The sequence below is a fragment of the Nelusetta ayraudi genome, unplaced genomic scaffold, assembly GCF_046127955.1.
Source record: "Nelusetta ayraudi isolate G7.1 ecotype Tasmania unplaced genomic scaffold, CSIRO-AGI_Nayr_v1 ptg000004l, whole genome shotgun sequence".
Taxonomy (NCBI): Eukaryota; Metazoa; Chordata; class Actinopteri; order Tetraodontiformes; family Monacanthidae; genus Nelusetta; species Nelusetta ayraudi.
The window spans coordinates 1,888,811-1,906,837 of record NW_027466054.1 but is presented as its reverse complement, the minus strand read 5'-3'; the positions used below and the strand labels follow the sequence as shown (position 1 = coordinate 1,906,837).

At 43.7% G+C, this 18,027-nt stretch overlaps 1 protein-coding gene across 4 annotated transcripts in view; it reads right to left on the bottom strand.

The window, feature by feature from the left end:
- The window catches only part of tnrc6c2 (trinucleotide repeat containing adaptor 6C2), a 45,379-nt gene that overhangs the window by 5,312 nt on the left and 22,040 nt on the right, over positions 1–18,027 (bottom strand). For 3 of the 4 annotated variants that reach the window (XM_076043056.1, XM_076043070.1, XM_076043078.1), the window contains 15 exons: positions 11,409–13,871; positions 10,638–10,841; positions 9,877–10,043; positions 9,694–9,771; positions 9,513–9,570; positions 9,177–9,319; positions 8,882–9,031; positions 8,003–8,161; positions 7,196–7,315; positions 6,276–6,359; positions 5,069–5,339; positions 4,497–4,661; positions 3,510–3,701; positions 2,463–2,624; positions 264–479 (listed from right to left, as the gene is read on the bottom strand). In XM_076043056.1, the coding sequence (XP_075899171.1) occupies positions 264–479; positions 2,463–2,624; positions 3,510–3,701; positions 4,497–4,661; positions 5,069–5,339; positions 6,276–6,359; positions 7,196–7,315; positions 8,003–8,161; positions 8,882–9,031; positions 9,177–9,319; positions 9,513–9,570; positions 9,694–9,771; positions 9,877–10,043; positions 10,638–10,841; positions 11,409–13,871 (4,632 nt within the window). The remainder of the gene's footprint in view (positions 1–263; positions 480–2,462; positions 2,625–3,509; positions 3,702–4,496; positions 4,662–5,068; positions 5,340–6,275; positions 6,360–7,195; positions 7,316–8,002; positions 8,162–8,881; positions 9,032–9,176; positions 9,320–9,512; positions 9,571–9,693; positions 9,772–9,876; positions 10,044–10,637; positions 10,842–11,408; positions 13,872–18,027) is intronic. The other variant, XM_076043062.1, reaches the window with a different exon arrangement.

The following is an 18,027-nucleotide window of genomic DNA, read 5'->3' as shown; positions in this document are numbered from 1 at the left end:
ATTATTATTTTTTTTTTACTTTTATTTTATTCACATGTTTATTAACGTATTTATGGGCTGCATGTAAAGCGTAAAAAACATAAACCAAGCCAAATTTTACACACTAGACCTGTAAATAACAAATAATCTGATTGTCTGATTGTAGGAATAAAAATTTAAACGTGTTATTTTCATTTTAAAACATTATATTCAACAAGACGTGTGAGGTGGTGATATGTCTCAATGCTGCATGGGCCAGTGTGCAGTGTTCCAGTGGAGCTCACCAGAGGAGTAGGCGCCGCTCCAGCCTTGAGCCAGACCCAACGAGTTGCCTCCCCAGGTTGAGGAGGGCTTGTTGTTGGTGAGGCCTGGCGGCGGGCGGCTGGGGGCCGCGCTGCTGCGGGGCCCCTGGGGGACCTTCCACAGCTCGTGAGACAGGGAGCCCTGGCTCTGGGAGATGGGCCCCTGGGACCAGGTGGACTTCATTTCAGAGAGTTTACCTTCACAGTGGGAATGAGGAGAAGAGTTACAGCAGCGTTCAGAGACGACAGAGTCATGACATTTACGGTCCTTTCACTGATTCTCAGGTACCAGAGGAAATGTGTCATTAAGTACCACAACTCCAGTTGGCATGACTGCAGCTTCACCCCGCAAAATTAAAAAGGTGCAAATTTGACTTAATATCAAGACAGCGACTCAAACTGAAACTCATTTTTGCGGAAGTGAATGAAATAACCATTCATCTGAACAGAGAGAGGTGGAGATTTGCTAGGGCATTTGGAAATGCACACAACACCACTGCCACTTTAAAGCAGGGGTCCCCAACCCCCGGGCTGCGGGCCTTTAGCCCACCGGTCCGTGAAAAGACTCTCTCACATTAAACCGGGCCAGTGTTTCTTTTGTCTTTCGACCAGAGGTGGGAAATAACAAAGTACTAATACTGAAAGAATGTACTTAGGTAGAGTTTTCAGGTATCTTTACTTTCCTTGAGTATTTCTTTTTCAGATCAGTGCAGAACCTATAAATAAGTACATCTCTGGAGAAGTTGATTCAGTACTTTTCCCAGTGCATTTCTTTACACAATTATCCATACTTTCACTTTAGTACACAATGTGAATACTAGTCACTTCTGCTTTTGACTCGTATTTTTACATTTGACTAAAGTTTTACTGTAGCACTGTGGGCCCTTGACAAGCACAGCTTCAATCGTCTGTATGCACTACACACGTTGCAGAACTGACAATAAAGCTCCCTCGGACCCTGAATGTCAGGAAGTAAACAGTCACGACTATCACAGAAAAATCTCACACTCTTTTCATCGTATTACAGCTCTTTGTTGTTGCCGTACGTTGAAATGAGAACAAATCAACCAAATACAAAAACGTATTCACAGACTTGACAAATTCAACGTTCACAAAGCGCAAGAGCTGCACTCTTGGTGAACGGTTCATCTCCAGGAACAGACACGCAGGGTGGGTGTGTCCTGACCAGGACCGTGCTCGGCTTGGGTTTAGTCAAAATGAGATCAGACGAGCTCATCAGCCAGCAAGTTTCAAAGCACAGAGGAGAGAACGAGTGAGGCGTGACAAGCAGTGAGGGGTGGAGGGAGGGAGGGGGGGGTGGCAGGTTCAACCAAGACTGAGGAAGATAATGGAGGCTAAGGTGTTTTATCAGGGGGGCTCGTCGTTGGGTGAGAGACGATCAGTTGGGTCCACACAGGAAGAGGGGGGGGGGGGGGGGTCACGTGGTGAGGGGGGGGGACACACACTGTGAGCGTGTACCTGAGTCGTCGCCATCACACAGGGACAGACTGAAAGCGCTAGCGTAGCCGCTAGCGGGCCAGTCGCTGCTGGCGGCGGGCAGAGAGCCGTGGTGAAGCGGAGATGACGGGGAGGAAGTGGCTACACGGTCGCACAGGAAACACAAATGTGACCAATGGAAAATAGAGCTTTTTTTTTTTTTTTTTTTTTTAAATCACTAGCTGCGTTTCCATCACCCCGAGAATTGCACAAAACTTAAATATGGCAATAAAAAACTGGTCATGGAAACAGCTAAACTTGGAAAAACCTCTAAATGGCCAAAAAGGTTGTGACGCTCTCATGAGGTGGATTTTCAGATGTATCCACATAGAGCTATATTGTCATGGAAACACTGTTTTCGCATTTACACATCAGCGGACGAGATGAACGGGGTCACATGACCAGTTCACGTCAAGTGAAAATGGTGCGTTATGTTTGGATAGAGGAGGAGACGGAATCTTTTTTACAAGTAATGAAAGAGAAAAACATGACAACCTCAGTAAACGTAATTCTCACAATTGGTGTGAAAATTGTACTTTGTCGAAATTTTAGAAATATCACTTTTATTTTGCGGAGAACTGTCATGGAAACGCAGCTAGTGTGAGCCAAAAAAAAACCAAAAAACAAAAAACCTGAGATGTTGGCAGAGAGAGCGAACGACACGTTGAAAAAGAATCGCCTTGCCTCGTTTCATACCTCCGTTCCTGTCACGCAGGAGGTATCGATTGACATCGTGGATGTTGGTGTTGATGGTGGGACCGCTGGGGACGCTTCCAGGGGTCATGTTGGGGTCATTCTCCGGGTCGATATTCTGAAGGCCCTTCCACGGCACACCGGGGCAGAACTCTGGCGAGAGAGACGAGAGCAGGGAAGTTTCATTAGAGCAGGGTGAGATTTCTTCTTCTCCTCATCAAAGGTCCAGTGTGTAATATTTGGAGATTTTGAAGAGGAAACAGTGACATCAAGTGGTTTGATTTCGTTTTGCAGCGTCTCTCACTCTCCCTCCCCTCCCAGTGAGCTACGGTGGCCTGCGCAGCCAAACCTGGATTCCTCATCCACCTTCTTCTTTGTTGGTTTATTTGAAGACGGGAGCGTTCACCCTAATCACTAAACGCACTGTCAGGCAGCTGGATTGTCCACAGCAGGCTTCCTGATATTTTTGTATATTTATGTATATTTTTGTATCTATACAACCTGTCAAAAAACGTGGGCACACCCTATGAATTGAATGTCTTTTCTTTCATTCTCATGACTATTGAGATTGCAGTTTCTCCCTGAAGGCATCAAAACTACATATGAACACACATGGAATTATGGAGGAAACAAAAAAAGTGTAAGACAACTGAAACACATTTCATATCTAAATTCTTCAACATAGCCACCTTTCATAATTATTAAACTCATTAAACATGTGTTTTTGTATGTAGAATGTATTAAAGAGAGAGAAAAATGTGCATTAGATAGTGTGTCCAAACCTTTGACTGGTTGTGTATATGAGAGCTGTTCTAAGGGTAGGAAAAACACTGTACTGAGATTATACACTTTTATTAATGTATGTATGGGCTGTATATTGAGCTTTTACCAACACTGGACCTTTAAATTCACCTAAACATACGTTTTACTGTACCATCAGAGGCAACACAGCTAACAGGCGGAGCTCTCGTCAGGCAGGCAGCAGCTTAACACGGCTTGCGAACTCACTGACGGTATCGCCTTGAAGATGGTTCTCACCTGGGGGCCAGTTAATGTTGGTCCCATTGGAGATCTTTTCGTTGGGGTTCTTGCCTTGGCCCCAACTGTCTGGGGCCACCAGGGGGCTGGTGGGAGACTCGGAGCTGGACATTAGATTGTAGGGGCTGTACGAGTCCTCCAGCTGGGGGGGCTTCCCCGGAGGGCCCAGAGTAGAGGCAGCAGATATGGCACCTGACACATGCACAGGAAAATAGGTCAAACGGAAATAGAGGGTAGTTCTACATTTGCATGCAGCTGAAATAAACAGTGAAAAAAACACCATCTTTAACTGTCTTGAATCACAATTGTGAATGCAGGCCAAAGCAACGGCAAACAACTGGTATAATATCTAAAGTTACTGATTGTCCTATGAGAGTGATTGTGTTTTAACATTATTACAATATTATTACATTTTGAAGGAAGAATAGACCAATGACTTAGTGTAAAATGTACAAAGAAAAGCTGTCAGTTATCCTTTTCTGTGTTAAAACTGTTACCTGGCAGATATATAACGTGGTTGTGTGTTCTGCAGGTATTTTGTGTTTGCTAATATGTAATATTTGCATGAAGATGAACTTTTTGGTAATAATTCCACTTTACATGACGAAAAAGCCCAAGACAGCACTTCTCTGACTTAGTTAGAATGTGGAGCAGAAAACTTTATCGACTTCAAACATCATTGAGCAACAGTGTGACAGAAAGTTGGTGAGCTTCTGCTGTAACAGTAACTCTAAAAGTGAGAGGAGGCCGCGTTTTTTCGGCTGCAACCGAGATTATGATCGAAAGACGTGATAGAAAAAGAGAAACCAAAGTGCCCAGAAACGAGGCTGATTCAAACTCGACTGATGTGATGGAGGGAGGCGAGTCGGAGACGCCCCAACGCGTCAACACCTGCGATCGCAATCATGATTGAGTGTTGCTGTAAAGGTTATGTGGAAACTTTGCTCAGCGGAGGGCGGCAGGGAGGGAGGCAGAGAGTGGACGCACCGTGCTTGTTGAGGTTGTTCTCCATGTTTGAGGAGTTGCCAGAGAGGCTGTCCATGGAGTTGGAGTGTGTCCACTGGGACAGGCGGGACTGGGGCTGGGGGGGCTCCTTCAGGGACAGACCCCCAACCTCCATGCAATTTACATTCATGTTTGGATTCAGTCCAGCTGCACACAGAAACAATAGGACGTATGAGCTCAATAAATAGCAGTGTGCTTATCTTATATATAATCTTATAATAGTAATTTATAAAATGTCTTATAGTTGTAAAGAGGCCTAAAAAACAATATGAGATCAGATCCCATTTCATTTGTGTAATAGTTAAAATCACAGCCAATTCCAAACATTCCCAAATTCCAACACACTCTTCTTAAAGCCTTTATAATTTCAGCGTCATGTTTGCTACAACACTGGTTACCATCGCTGTTTATTTTTAAGTGAGAATTCTATTTCATTAAAACAACTCCAGCAGATTCACAAAGCATTCGATGAAGTCTCCATTGCTACAGACGTGGCACTGCACTGCACCCACTGCCTCAGTATATTTCCCGATCGGGCGTGTGCGAGGACTCACAAAGAGGGTAGGTGCTGTAGGTGTTGGGCGAAGATGGCGGCTCTTTGGTGTGCAGAGTGTCGACGAGGCCTGGAGCCTGGTGCGGGCCAGTGAAGGGGTCTAGGGTTGATTTTCCGGGGCCACCGGGAGGATGCAGACCAGTCGAGGAGGAGGACGAGGAGGAGGAGGAGGAATGGGAGGGAAGTTGCTGCTGCTTCATCAGCAGCGCCTGGTAGAGCTGACGCTGGTGCTGCTGGATCTGCTGCTGCATGTTGGTGATTGTACGTGCAACCTGGGAGAAAGCGAGAGCAATTGCTGAAAAATGGCAGAGTCACGTTGGGCTCTTAACGGGGGCGCAAATCTGAGAGTCAGGTGGAAGAGAGGAACTGCGAGTTAGGTGACGAAGCAGGGTGAAGAGAAAATCAAAGACTAGGACAGTAGTTGTGCAACATGGGAGCACATATCAAGGGCAAAGCCATAGAACGCTACTGCCACAACTGGACACAATCTATTAGTGTTCTAATGAAGTAGTCACAGTTGTCCAACATTGTCTGTACCCATAAAACGCCCAGTAAAGGATAACACACTTGATAATTAAAAAAAAGGACAAAAACAAAGCATTTGAGTTAGTTCTATATGGATCCACAGTAACACCATCATTAGTAGTGTAATGCATCAAGGCCACTTTACTAAGTAACCAGTACTGGCAAGGCGCGCTTATTCAATTCTCCTATCCTATTCAATTCATTTCGTCTGAAATAGCAACACCAACAGACCACTTTGTGTTTGGCAGATTTCTTCATTGCAGTTCATGTATTTTTCATGCAAGCATTGTCTCTACCTCTAGACCTCCGAGTGTGAAACAAAGCCAGAGGTAAAGAGCCGATTCAAAAGAAAATCGTTGCGGTAGGATTAATTAAGAACATCTCAATTTTAACAGACTTCCAGAAAGGAGAACACGCTCATTCTGCTTTTTCTGAGTTGGAGGAAGTCTGAGAATTGAAGAAACAACTTCCCCACAAGTTCCCATGAAGATGCCATCGGGTTTGCGTAAGCTAATGTGGAGCAACTCTTTGGTTTCTTCTGCATTGTTATAATGATGCCATCACATGAGAGCGAGGATGACGAAAGCAACCTTTTGTCCGTGCTCACAAGGAGTCACATGGCGACGGTGTGGGCTTCATGATCACACACACCGCACGCAAATGGTGCAACGCCTTTGACTCACTTGCTGCTCTTGTTGTCTAATTGGGCCGGAAACATTGCGTTGCGCCTGCATCATCTGCTGCTGGATTTGTAAACGCTGGTACGCCTGAGAAAAACAAAGAAAGGGCCAACAAGAGGTCAACAATCCACCTAATAATTAGCATTGTGATGCATTTTAGGTGTATTTCTTGAATAATGTATGTATATATATATGTATGTATATGTATATATGTATGTATATATGTATGTATATATATGTATATATATGTATATATATATATATATATGTATATATATATATATATATATATATATATATATATATATATATATATACATACATATACATATACATATATATATATATATATATACATATACATATACATATATATATATATATATATATATACATATACATATATATATATATATATATATATATATATACATATACATATACATATACATATATATATATATATACATATACATATATATATATATATATACATATATGTATATATATACATATACATATATACATATATGTATATATATACATATACATATATGTATATATATACATATACATATATATATATATATATATATATATATATATATATATATATATATATATATATATACATATACATATATGTATATATATACATATATATATATATATATATATATACATATACATATATGTATATATATATATATATATATATATATATATATATATATATATATATATATATATATATATACATATATATATATATGTATATATACACATATATATACATATATATATACACACATGCATATTGTTTTATTTATTTATGTTTCCAAAAATAGATTTAAACAAACAAGACTTTACAAGTTTTACTAGCAGCGTTACAACTTGAGATGACAACAGGAAGTCTCACTCACCATTTGCAGTTGCTGAAGTTGGTACAAGAGAGTCATTTGTTGAGGGTTTATTGGTGAGGTTAAAAGTGCAGGATTCAGACCAATGTTTTTTGCTGCAAACTGCAAAAGCTGTGCTTGGACCTGAGGGTGGTGGAGACAGACAGAGGGGGAGAATGGGTTGGAGAAGGCAGAGATGACAGGTTAGTTGCGGCAAATTACAAACAAAAAAGAAGCACAACACGGAAGGCTTCCGGCAAGTCGAGAGCCGTCGCTTCTCGATCTGCTCACAGACAAAGAGAGAAAATGAAGAGCTGCCAGAGACTTCTGGTAAAAGACTGTGATTATAGACCAACAACTGCCTTCATGAATCCTTTAACTGTTATTTATAAATCTCTAAAAATCCTTTTATAAAACATGTGACACGGCTCTGAGAGTTTTATAGACAATATAAAACAGGAAACAACAGAGGAAAAAACTGGACCCCTTTGTTGTTTATACTCATGACCCCTGGCAATCAGACCAGCAGTGCAATTTACAGACTTGCAGGGTCAATTTGACCTTGTCAAGGTTATGTAGTCACTATTACCATTCAATTGAATTGTCATCATTTGTGTCAAATTTGGTATCACAATTGGTCATTTCCCTTTCCAAGAATGCACTGTGCTTTATCAGGATCCTGCGTTTGTTTTGGATGAACAGCATCAGCTGTGGAAGTGGGCGAGGTTCCGCAGAAAATGGGCCAAATTTCCCTCTTGATGAGAATTAAGGCTGCTCTCATTTTTTGCCGTTGACTCTTTTATCGTTTCTCACCGGCTCTCTTTTACATACCTGAGGGGAGAGAAACTGAGGCACTTGAGCACGTAGACTAGGCTGGGAGGAGCTGAGAGGTGGCACTGTTGGCTGAGGAGGCTGCTGCTGCTGCTGCTGCTGCTGCTGCATGGCCCGGGTTTGTGCTGCTCCACTACTGCCAAACATTCCACTGGGTATCTGTAAGTACAAGACAAAAAAAAGGTATACAAAGGGAAACACCTAAAAAAAAATACTAGTGAGAATATTATATGGATTCAACTGTCATAAGGTAAAACGGTAATTGAAAGTTAAAAAAAAAACAAAAAAAAACCTTAACCCTCCAATTATTGTGGATCCAATGCCTAAAAATAATTTAAGGAGGGTAACCCAAAACATTTATCCCATTCAAAGCAGCTTTTGTAGCACATTTCTGGCAGCACACTGCTTGAGAGCTCTTTTTATGGTGCAAACAAAAAAAGGCCTGTGTACACCGTCTTTGTTTGGGCTTCAAGGACATACTGCACTTTTCTAGGCCACGCCCGCGTGAGGCTATGATATTTGGGGGAGGCAAATCTTGTTGATTTCACTGGGCACTTTAGGCAAGGTCATACAGGCGCAAGTAAAAAAAAAAGATGAAAAAAAGAAGGAAATATAACAGAAAAGGGATGTTTGGGATTTCTTTTTCTATTCCTGTGTATTTTTTGTCTATTTTCTTTGTCTTTAAGCAGTTAGGAACATACACGTATCTTCTTTAGTTCCTTTTTCTCATTTTATGTCAGAAGAGTATTTCATCATTCTTCTCTTCTTCTTTTATGTGTTGGCGATGATATGACAAGAAATGCATTTGTAGTATTTCTTATCATTGCCATTTCAAGTGATGTTGTGGGCTTCTTTACACCAGGAGGCAGAATGTGTTACCTGCTGTCTGTTGTTCAAGTTTTGCATGGCCAGCCCCGGGTTGCCCTGTCCCAGACCCTGCCCGGTAAGGCTACTGTTGGCCAGGGGGAGCTTCAGGCTGGGGGAAGGCAGAAATGGTGATGGGGAGGCGTCGTCTGACAAAATACCATCCTGGACCGAGATGATGAAGATACAAACAGAATTAGTCACAAAACATCACAATTACACGTGGAACACAGCTGCTGTTGGATTTTCTTTTCAAAATGGCACTCAAATACCTTTGTGAGAGCCATAATAGGCTGCGCAATTCAGTTACCTTGTCGAGAAAAGACGTGCGGTCAGAGGGGTCTTTGGAGAGCGCAGAAGGCCGACACACCATGGGTTTGTTCATGCCGTTGCTGTAATCGGACATACCCATGCCCCGCTTGTCCAAATCCGTCTTCTTCTCCAGCAGGGCGCCTAAAGGCAGGAGATAGAAGAGAAGGATTATTTACAACGTTAAACACATCCTATTTGTTTGTCTAAGATGGTACTTAGTTTATGCAGGTATTTGACATTAAGCTCTCAAAACAAATAGTGAACTGTCAGAATACCATGGTTCGTTATCTACCCGGAAGTAGAGTGCTCAAGCTTGATATGTTGGTGAACTTACTCATGGCCTGGTCAAGGTTCATGTTGTTACTCTTCAGAGCCTCCTCAGCCGGGTCTCTCTGTAACACACCAACAACAAGCTTCAATTTGTGAAGAGGACTGGACGAGTCAAATTGCAGGAAAGTGTCATGTGTAAACTGTGGTGCACAAACAGGGATTTCATGCAAATCAGTTCCACATACCGGAAAGCCCATGTCAGTGAGCTGCTTGATAAGACGGTTCATGATCCAAGCCTCGTCGGGCTTGCTTCCCATCTTAGCCTGATAATAGAAAAGGAAAATTAAATTTTTTTTGCAACAACAATATTTGTTATGATGACAACCATCTGTCTGTCTGTAATTTTTTGACAGGTGCTGTTGTCTGACCTTGCTTGGGCCCTTCTTGGGTCCATTGCCCCAGGAGTTGCAAGAGGAGCTACTCTCCTGGGAGGTGGGGCTGTTCCACATGTCACCATCCTCTGCATCCCACTGGCCAGTAGACATGCTCATGTCCTCACCTCCATTCCCCCAGCTCTCTTGCATAGGTTTAGGGCCTAGAGAAGGGGTTAAGTGGAGTCACAAACAGAGGGTCAATTTAGACATCTCAACGTCCTTGAATGTAAACTTCTTCAAGTATTTGCTGTATCTATAAAAATCCCATAGGGAAGGAATGAGAGGGTAGAAAGCATGTACATTTCAATGTGGCCACTTGGTGGCACTGTTGTCATTTAACTGAGTATATGTGCCCTCAACAGTTGGTGTCATTTCCTGTTTTTAAAACAAACAGCACAGCAACGTGCCAGCAGAGATTAAAAGTAAAAATGATGGGCTAAATGATACAGGAGAATTAAAAGGCATCTTAGTAGTTTTTTTTTTTTTGCAAAACTATAACTAAAACACTAATTTAGTGTAATTCTAATCACAATATAAGTCAATAAAAATTTGGAAATTTGACGATAGTTGTTATATACATAACAAATATGAAACAGCAATTCGAATGTGAGTGTCCAACAAAGTGGTTTTCCTGAAACAATGACCTCACTCTCATTATTTGCTAGAGGTATTAAAACAAGGCGTCAATATTAGTACAGAGAGGTAATACTGAATCAAAATTGACAATTGACAATACAAGTCAATGATGTAGTCACCTGGCTTGCAGGGTGCAGACATTGGGGGGCCAGCGGGCCTGCCATAGTGTCCTGAGGACTCGTGGCCACCGTCTCCCCATCTTCCAACTCCCCCTGTTGGCTTGCCCCAGGCAGAGGTGCCATTGTCCACAGCAGAAGTTGGAGATGCTGGCTCACCCCAAGCAGGTTCTGACTTGGGCTGAACACATGGAAGTTCTCCCCAACCTGTGAGAATTTAGGCACAGCATTGTTAAGCAAAACCATATCCAAAAGTGGTCTTGATAAATTAAATAGTTCAGTACAATACAGTGTAAGTGTTGAACACTGATCCATTGTTAAACCTGTAGAAAGGGCCTGTGATTGATTTGAAAGTCTTTTTTTTGGTAACCTTACTTAGGATGAATGACTGTTGACAACTTTGATACCCATAAGACTACCAGATCAATAACAGTACCTAATATGTTATTCAAAGGAATATTTGATGTGAATAACCCCTGTTTGTAGTTATTGTACATTCTAAGCACATTACTCATTAAGTATATTCATTCAAAATAAATACAAAACATATGTCCACATAATAAAATATATTAACAACATACTAATACCAATACTAACACTAATAATACCCTCTACCAGACTTTTTGTTTGGAAAAATCAGTAAAATCTATTAACTGTACTTTTCAAACATTGAGGATGAGTGAGGGAGTTGTAGCATACTACAAATTACAATAACTTCAAAAATACAGTTATAACATACAGCTTTTACACAACTGGATGGCTATGCTGTGTTACCTGGGTTGGCAGGGGAAGGTCTACCCTGGGGACCCACACCTGGATGTGAGGCGCCACTGTTGGGTGATCCATTGTTGTTTCCATGGATTTGCAGATGAGTTGGAGGTTGGCTGTGCTGGGAGTGTTGGTGCATGTGGTGAGAGAGATGGTGATTGTTGCCGCCAACAGAGTGATTGTTGTTGTTACTGTTGGGCATAATCACTCCACCATTCTTACTGGGAGGTGGGCTATTGTTGCCCACGTTATTATTGGGATTGTTGCGATCCCACATGTTGACAGTCTTGTTGTATGCAGTGGGATCACCCCAAGTGGATGTTCCATCGTCGATTTCCATCTTCCTGCGGACAGAGGGAGGGGAGGGCTCTTCCCAGCCAGTGGGCTCCATGCTCTGGTCCTGTTTGCCATTGCTCCAGTTGGATGTGTTCTGCTTCACAGAGCCTGGACCACCCCATGAACCCATGCTACCACCTCCTCCACTGCCTGTGCTGCTGCTGCTGCTTTCCTGGGGTTTAGAAGATCCCCATCCACCCTGCACTGGTCCATTGGAACGTTGAGTCTCTCCCCAGGAATTATTATTGACAGTAGGAGGAGCAGGCTTGACCCACCCGCGGCCTCTGTGTCCTCCTCTGGGGCTTCCATTCCAACCACCACTTCCATCATTTCCTCCTTCTCCTTCCCACATGCTGCTGGAGGACCCATTGTTCTTAGCGTCGGGCTCAATCCAGTCCCCAGTGCTCGAGCCATTAGAACCTCCGTTACTGCTGCCCCACCCATGGGAGCTTTTGGGGCCCTCTCCCCAGTTACTAGACTGACTTTTCACTGGGACATCATTCCAACTAGAAGTCTTGTCTTCAGATCCCCAGGATTGTGGACCTCCATTTCGAGGACCATTGTTAGGGTCTACCCAGCCACTGGTAGAGCCATTCAGGGCTTTGTTTAGAGACTGTGGCTGCTCCCGCCACCCTGAACCAGTCTGTGCTGGCTGTGATGGAGGCGCTCCCCAGCCAGAGGATGATGATCCTTCGCTGTCAGTTTTGCCTCCAGATCCAGGCCTCTGACTGGAGCCAGAGCTTGGACTGATGGTAGTTCCATTGGTAGATGAGGATCCACTATTCGAGGTAGAGCCACCTAAAGTGTCTGAGCTGCTGTTGCTCTTCCCATCGTCTGAGTTGACTTCTTCCATCTCCCATACAGTGTGCTGCCGGATGGGGGTCTGGCCCCAACCAGTGTTACTAAGCACCCTTGGGTCAAGATCCTGCCGGGGTAGCACAGGTGTTAAATCCATGCTGGAGGACCTGGTTCTGTGGTGGGATTGCCCTTCACTGCCATCCCCACTCCCTTCACTTGCCGGGGCTGTTCCTGACTGCTGGCCCCACGAGCTAATTTGCTGCTCCTGACCTGAGCCTGAACTACCAGCATCTACTGAGTCCCAGCCTTTAGATGTATCACCAGTGGGTTTTCCCCACTCTCCCCAGCCGCCACTTTCACTACTCCCACCGCCACTACCTTGGCGGCCCCAGGCAGACAGACCTCCAGAAGGAGTTGAGTCCCAGCCTGAGTCCTTGGGAGAGTCAGCTGCCTTGGTTTCTCCACTTCCCCACACAGAGCTGCCTGTTGTGTCCCCATTAAGTTGGGATGATTCTGTGGGTGACTGGCCTCCCCAGCCAGTCAACCCATGGATAGGGCTCATAGGCTCCTGAGTTTGCTGCCTTTGATTAGTGTGGTTTGGTCCATCTGTGTTAAGGTTAGCAGGTTCCATGTTGAAGGACAGGTTTGTGTTGTTTGAAGAATGCTGCTGATCATTTCCGTTTGCACTCATCATGCCTCCCCAGCCTCCCACGCAATTGTCGGCGCCTCCTAGGCTCCCATTGCCCATGTTTCCATTGCCATTAATACCTGGAGGTAGGGATGCAGTGTTTGAAACCCCACTGGGGCCAATACCACCAGCACCACCTCCACCACCCTCATGTCCAAGAGCAGGCCAGGCAGATGGATTGGCATTGGGATTTAGGTTCAAGTTAAAATTGGAAGAACCCCAATTATTGGGCGCTCCTACTCGGCTAGAGTTCATAGCATCTTGTTTGCTGTCCGAGCCCCAGCCTCTATTACCTGTTAATAAGGTGGCTGACCCAGGTCCTGTCATCATGTTATTGTTTGCTTTGAGAGAGGGGTAGTGGGCCTGTTGGCCAGCGGCACCTGTGGCCATACTCAGAAAACTACTACTACTACAGGTGGTAGTAATGTCACTGGTGTCTTGGTTAGAACTGGCTGAGCCCAAGGGGCATTCTGTCACTGCCTGATAGTTGTGATCACAACTGCAACTTATAGAGGGCCACGCTTCTGTGTCACTTCTGTCTATAACTTTGTTCCAGCTGCTGCTGCTGGAGGAACTGTTGACTGGCAAGGAGGCTCCCCAATAAGAGGTGTCATGCTGTGCAATGGGTCCACTTTGGGCGGATTTATCTATAAGACAAAAAAAGAAGAAGAGATGATAAGATAGAAGTCAGGCGAAAGAGGAAGAGAATGACTGTATGTCAGCCTCTAGACAGTAATCCCATCAGTAAAAAAGAGGATAAAACATTTGTAGAACATAAAACAGCATATCAATATACAAATGTAGAGATATAAAATAGAGAAATTTAGCTTTCGACTGGGGAACATCATGAATTATAATTGATCAAAGGCACCAACATTCATTTCTTGGTTGGCTACTGCTAGTTATCAGACCAGTAAAATGAAATGAGAGACATTTCTGTGATTTAAAACAACTCAAAGAGGCTGCATATTTAAGTGTGCCAAAAGTAATATTAGCTATGGTATATCAAAACAGCCATACCCCGGTGCAGTTAGCTTATGAAAGTGAAAAATGGAGCCCAGACTTTCCTTCATATATTATTAATTCACCACCTGTATGCACATATATACATTGGGTCCTTTTTCCTTCCTCCTTGTTTCTTTTCCTCATCCTTTATTCCCTAATTAGACTTACATGTCATACCTCCCCTCCATCGCTATCCCATCAATAATCTGGCCCCACCTCATTCCTGTTTGCTTCATTTTTCCTTTTGTTCACTCTGCTCTCCTTCAACACCCCGTGCTAGGAGGCTCATCTATCTACATTGTGCCTACATAGGCTGAGGCTGTGAAGAGAAGCCAAGTGTGTGCTGCTCATTTATTGGAATGCAACCAGGATAGCTTCTCATCCATCACTCCCTACGCTCCACCGGGCCAACTCCTCCTTCAGCCACACTGCACTATGAAACCGTTAAAGGCTTCCTCCAAATGGGTGGATGTGTATGAGTGTGTCTTGGCTTCACTACTTGTATATGCACATAACCGTAACTGTACCAAATATTTAAACCAGTTGCAATTCCAATGGTGTAACTGAGAAACGCACACAACTCTAGCGCTAGAGCTCGCAAACCTTTAAGTGTAATGTAAGCTTTTTCAGTGCCGCATGTCATGTCACACACGAGGAATTTCATTAGGCACAAAGGCATCCCATCAGTGTGGGAACTAATTATAGACTGATTTGATGCTTTAAAAGGGCAATAAATCAGCAGGAGGCAGCAAATCAATAACCTTAATAATGCCAGTGGGTGAAAGTAAGGGGGTTATTGATCCAGCATGCAAACATCCTTGCCACTCGGCCAGCTTCAGCTAAAGGGAATCTAATGAGTCTTTGTCTTTGTCTCTCACACACACACACACACACACACACACACACACACACACACACACACACACACACACACACACACACACACACACACACACACACACACACACACACACACAATTAATTCAGTGCAAAGAAGGCAAATAACAGTAATGGAAAAATGGTGAAATGTGCACATGAATGCTAAACATTTATCTGACATTGCCTTATTTTTTTTTATGCCTGAAGCAAAACTGGAAGTTTCAGGTTAAATGAAGCAGATAAGGAATTGCTCATGTTCAAAAGCACATGACCCAGAATGTGACTGTAAAGCATTTGCCATGTTAATTAAGATGCCCTACCTTCCATTATTCTGCCATTAGTTTCCATTGTATCATTGTGGTGCTTCTCACTATGATTCTAAATAATCTATCATGAGATAAAGACCCAGTGGACAAAAAAAAAAAATCTAGCCATGGGAAGTCTATTTAAATGAGCCATATGGGCATGCACACACAAATAAAGCAGATATAGTATAGTATAGTACAGTATGTGACTTTAAGATATTAGACTTGTTAATGTGGCCACAAACATAGTTTTTGCCTGGACACACTTATCTACACTGTCCAGACATCTCTCTCTCTCTGTCTCTCTCTGTCTCTCTCTGTCTCTCTCTGTCTCTCTCTCTCTCTCTCTCTCTCTCTCTCTCTCTCTCTCTCTCTCTCTCTCTCTCTCTCTCTCTCTCTCTCTCTCTCTCTCTCACCCCCACACATGCACACACGGTCATCAAGCTAGACGTGCACATCAAAAAAGGGTTGTTTTTCTGCCTAGATTTCATCATGAAATATTGATATATTCAGCACACATCACAGAAAATATTACATTTTGTCCATGACAGGTGGGAATTACTGTATTGGAGGACTATTACATTTGACTGCGTTATACTGATCATGTCTGTGATGTGCTTTTGGTTCTGTGTAGGCAAGTGGGAGATTACAAGCAAATCTAAAAAACACCTTTTTTCCCTGATGAATCAACAAGAACGGGTTCATAAGCCAACTCAGACTTTCTAATGTGGGGGTCTTATGATTTTACGCTGACGTAAAAGCGCGCCAAACATAAAAACAAAAAGAGGACAATTAATCTGCAATGGTTGTACATGTGGAAAGCGACGCCACCTTTTGTTGGCATTTTGTGAGGATAACGTGCAAGCCCATGCTTTTAAGACAAATGGCTGTGCAAAGCAAAATCCTGAGGCCTGGATTTTCACAATGATAATTTTCTATTTATAAGGCCGGCAAAACAACACACTAAAACTATGATGCAAGCTAGACAGAGCCGAAGCACCAATGGGCAAGAGAGGAGTCTATGATAATGAGGCGAGCTGACATCATGGCAATGGGCAGGTAGCCAAGAAATAAATGGCTCCCCCTCCCCTTTAAATAAAATGAAAGGCAGTGTGACAGAAACAGAGCAGCGCTGGATGGTTGGGGAAAGTCTGGGAGGGGGGTGGGGGGTGGAGGTTGTCACTTGTGATGTCGAGCCAAAAGTAAGTGAGCAAGGAACGAGAAACGGACTGGGAGAACTGGGTGTTCAAGACTGGTGCGGGCATTTTTTTTAGAGAGAGATTTCAGAGTGTTTCGGGGCCACTGTGAGGTGGTGACACAACAACAGAACCAACAGAGTGTAGGACAGCTACTGGTCTCCATCTTTCTTTGGGAGGTGATGCTTCACACCCACTCAGATCAAAGAGTGCGCGCACTTGTTTTTCTAAAGCAGGGAAATGGTGAGGAAACGCTCGCAGGAGGGTTTGCCAGGCTCATCATTCATGTCTGTTTACCTCCGCAGAGGGACGGAAGGAAATAGGAGAGCGAGGCCATGGCGACTCTTCTGGTTTCTGTAGCATAGGCTGGATTAATGAAGCCACAGGGGGCTTCTCTCACATTTTCTTGCCGCGTGTGTGCATGGCTTGAACACACACACACACACACACACACACGCACACACACACACACACACACACACACACACACACACACACACACACACACACACACACACACACACACACACACACACACAGTGAACTATATCTTCCTTGCTTCATTAGTGCCAAGTGGTCTTGTGATTATTCGATGATATTTTGAAATACAAATGACTAGGTTGTAAGAAGCAGCTGTTTTTTCCCCTATCTTAAATGGTACGTCTCTTTAAAATAAATGTGCAAGCGTGCATACTTATGTCGAACGTTTTTAAACCTTTCAAAAAAAAAAAGAAAAAGAAAAGTGATATTTTCAAGTGTTTTTTCTGGCTCACACATTGGACCATGGACGTAACGACATATGTCAGATGGAGAGGAGAGAGCATGTGCTGAGAGCAGCACTTTCCCCTGAAAAATGCCACCGGGCCAAATAAAGGGAGCAGATTTAAGGGCACCCACCAGAGTGCCTCTCTGGCAACACACTCCGTCTGGGTGACCAGCAAACAGCTGTTTGGCTGCAGTTCCCACAGGCCTGCAAGGACCCCCCCACCCCCCACCCACCCACTCCAGCACCTGCCTGTCTGGATGGCTGCTGCCTTCTCAGGAGCACTTAATGGTCCCCAGTCAGCTGGAGAAATAAGGATGCTGGGTGCAAGGGAGGGGGGGAGGGCGAGGGGTACAGGGGGTCTCTGTCTGCCGTTTGGAGCATTTAAATGGGCTTCTGGAGAGTGACGGCTGCCTTGGAGTGGGGTGAATGCCCTTGGGGTTGCTTTTTAGACTTTGTGGTGGGGGATGTGTGTGGGTGTGTCTCGCCGGCCAGGATGTACACTTGAATTTATTACAGGCTATAAATATTATCAGTGGGATTCAAAATCAAACTATGTGAAACACATAGTGTGTCCCTGCCTGTGAAAACCTTTAAAGTCTATGCCAGCTGGCTTGTGGAGGTAGCGTAGATCTGAGAGGACGCAACTAGGTCG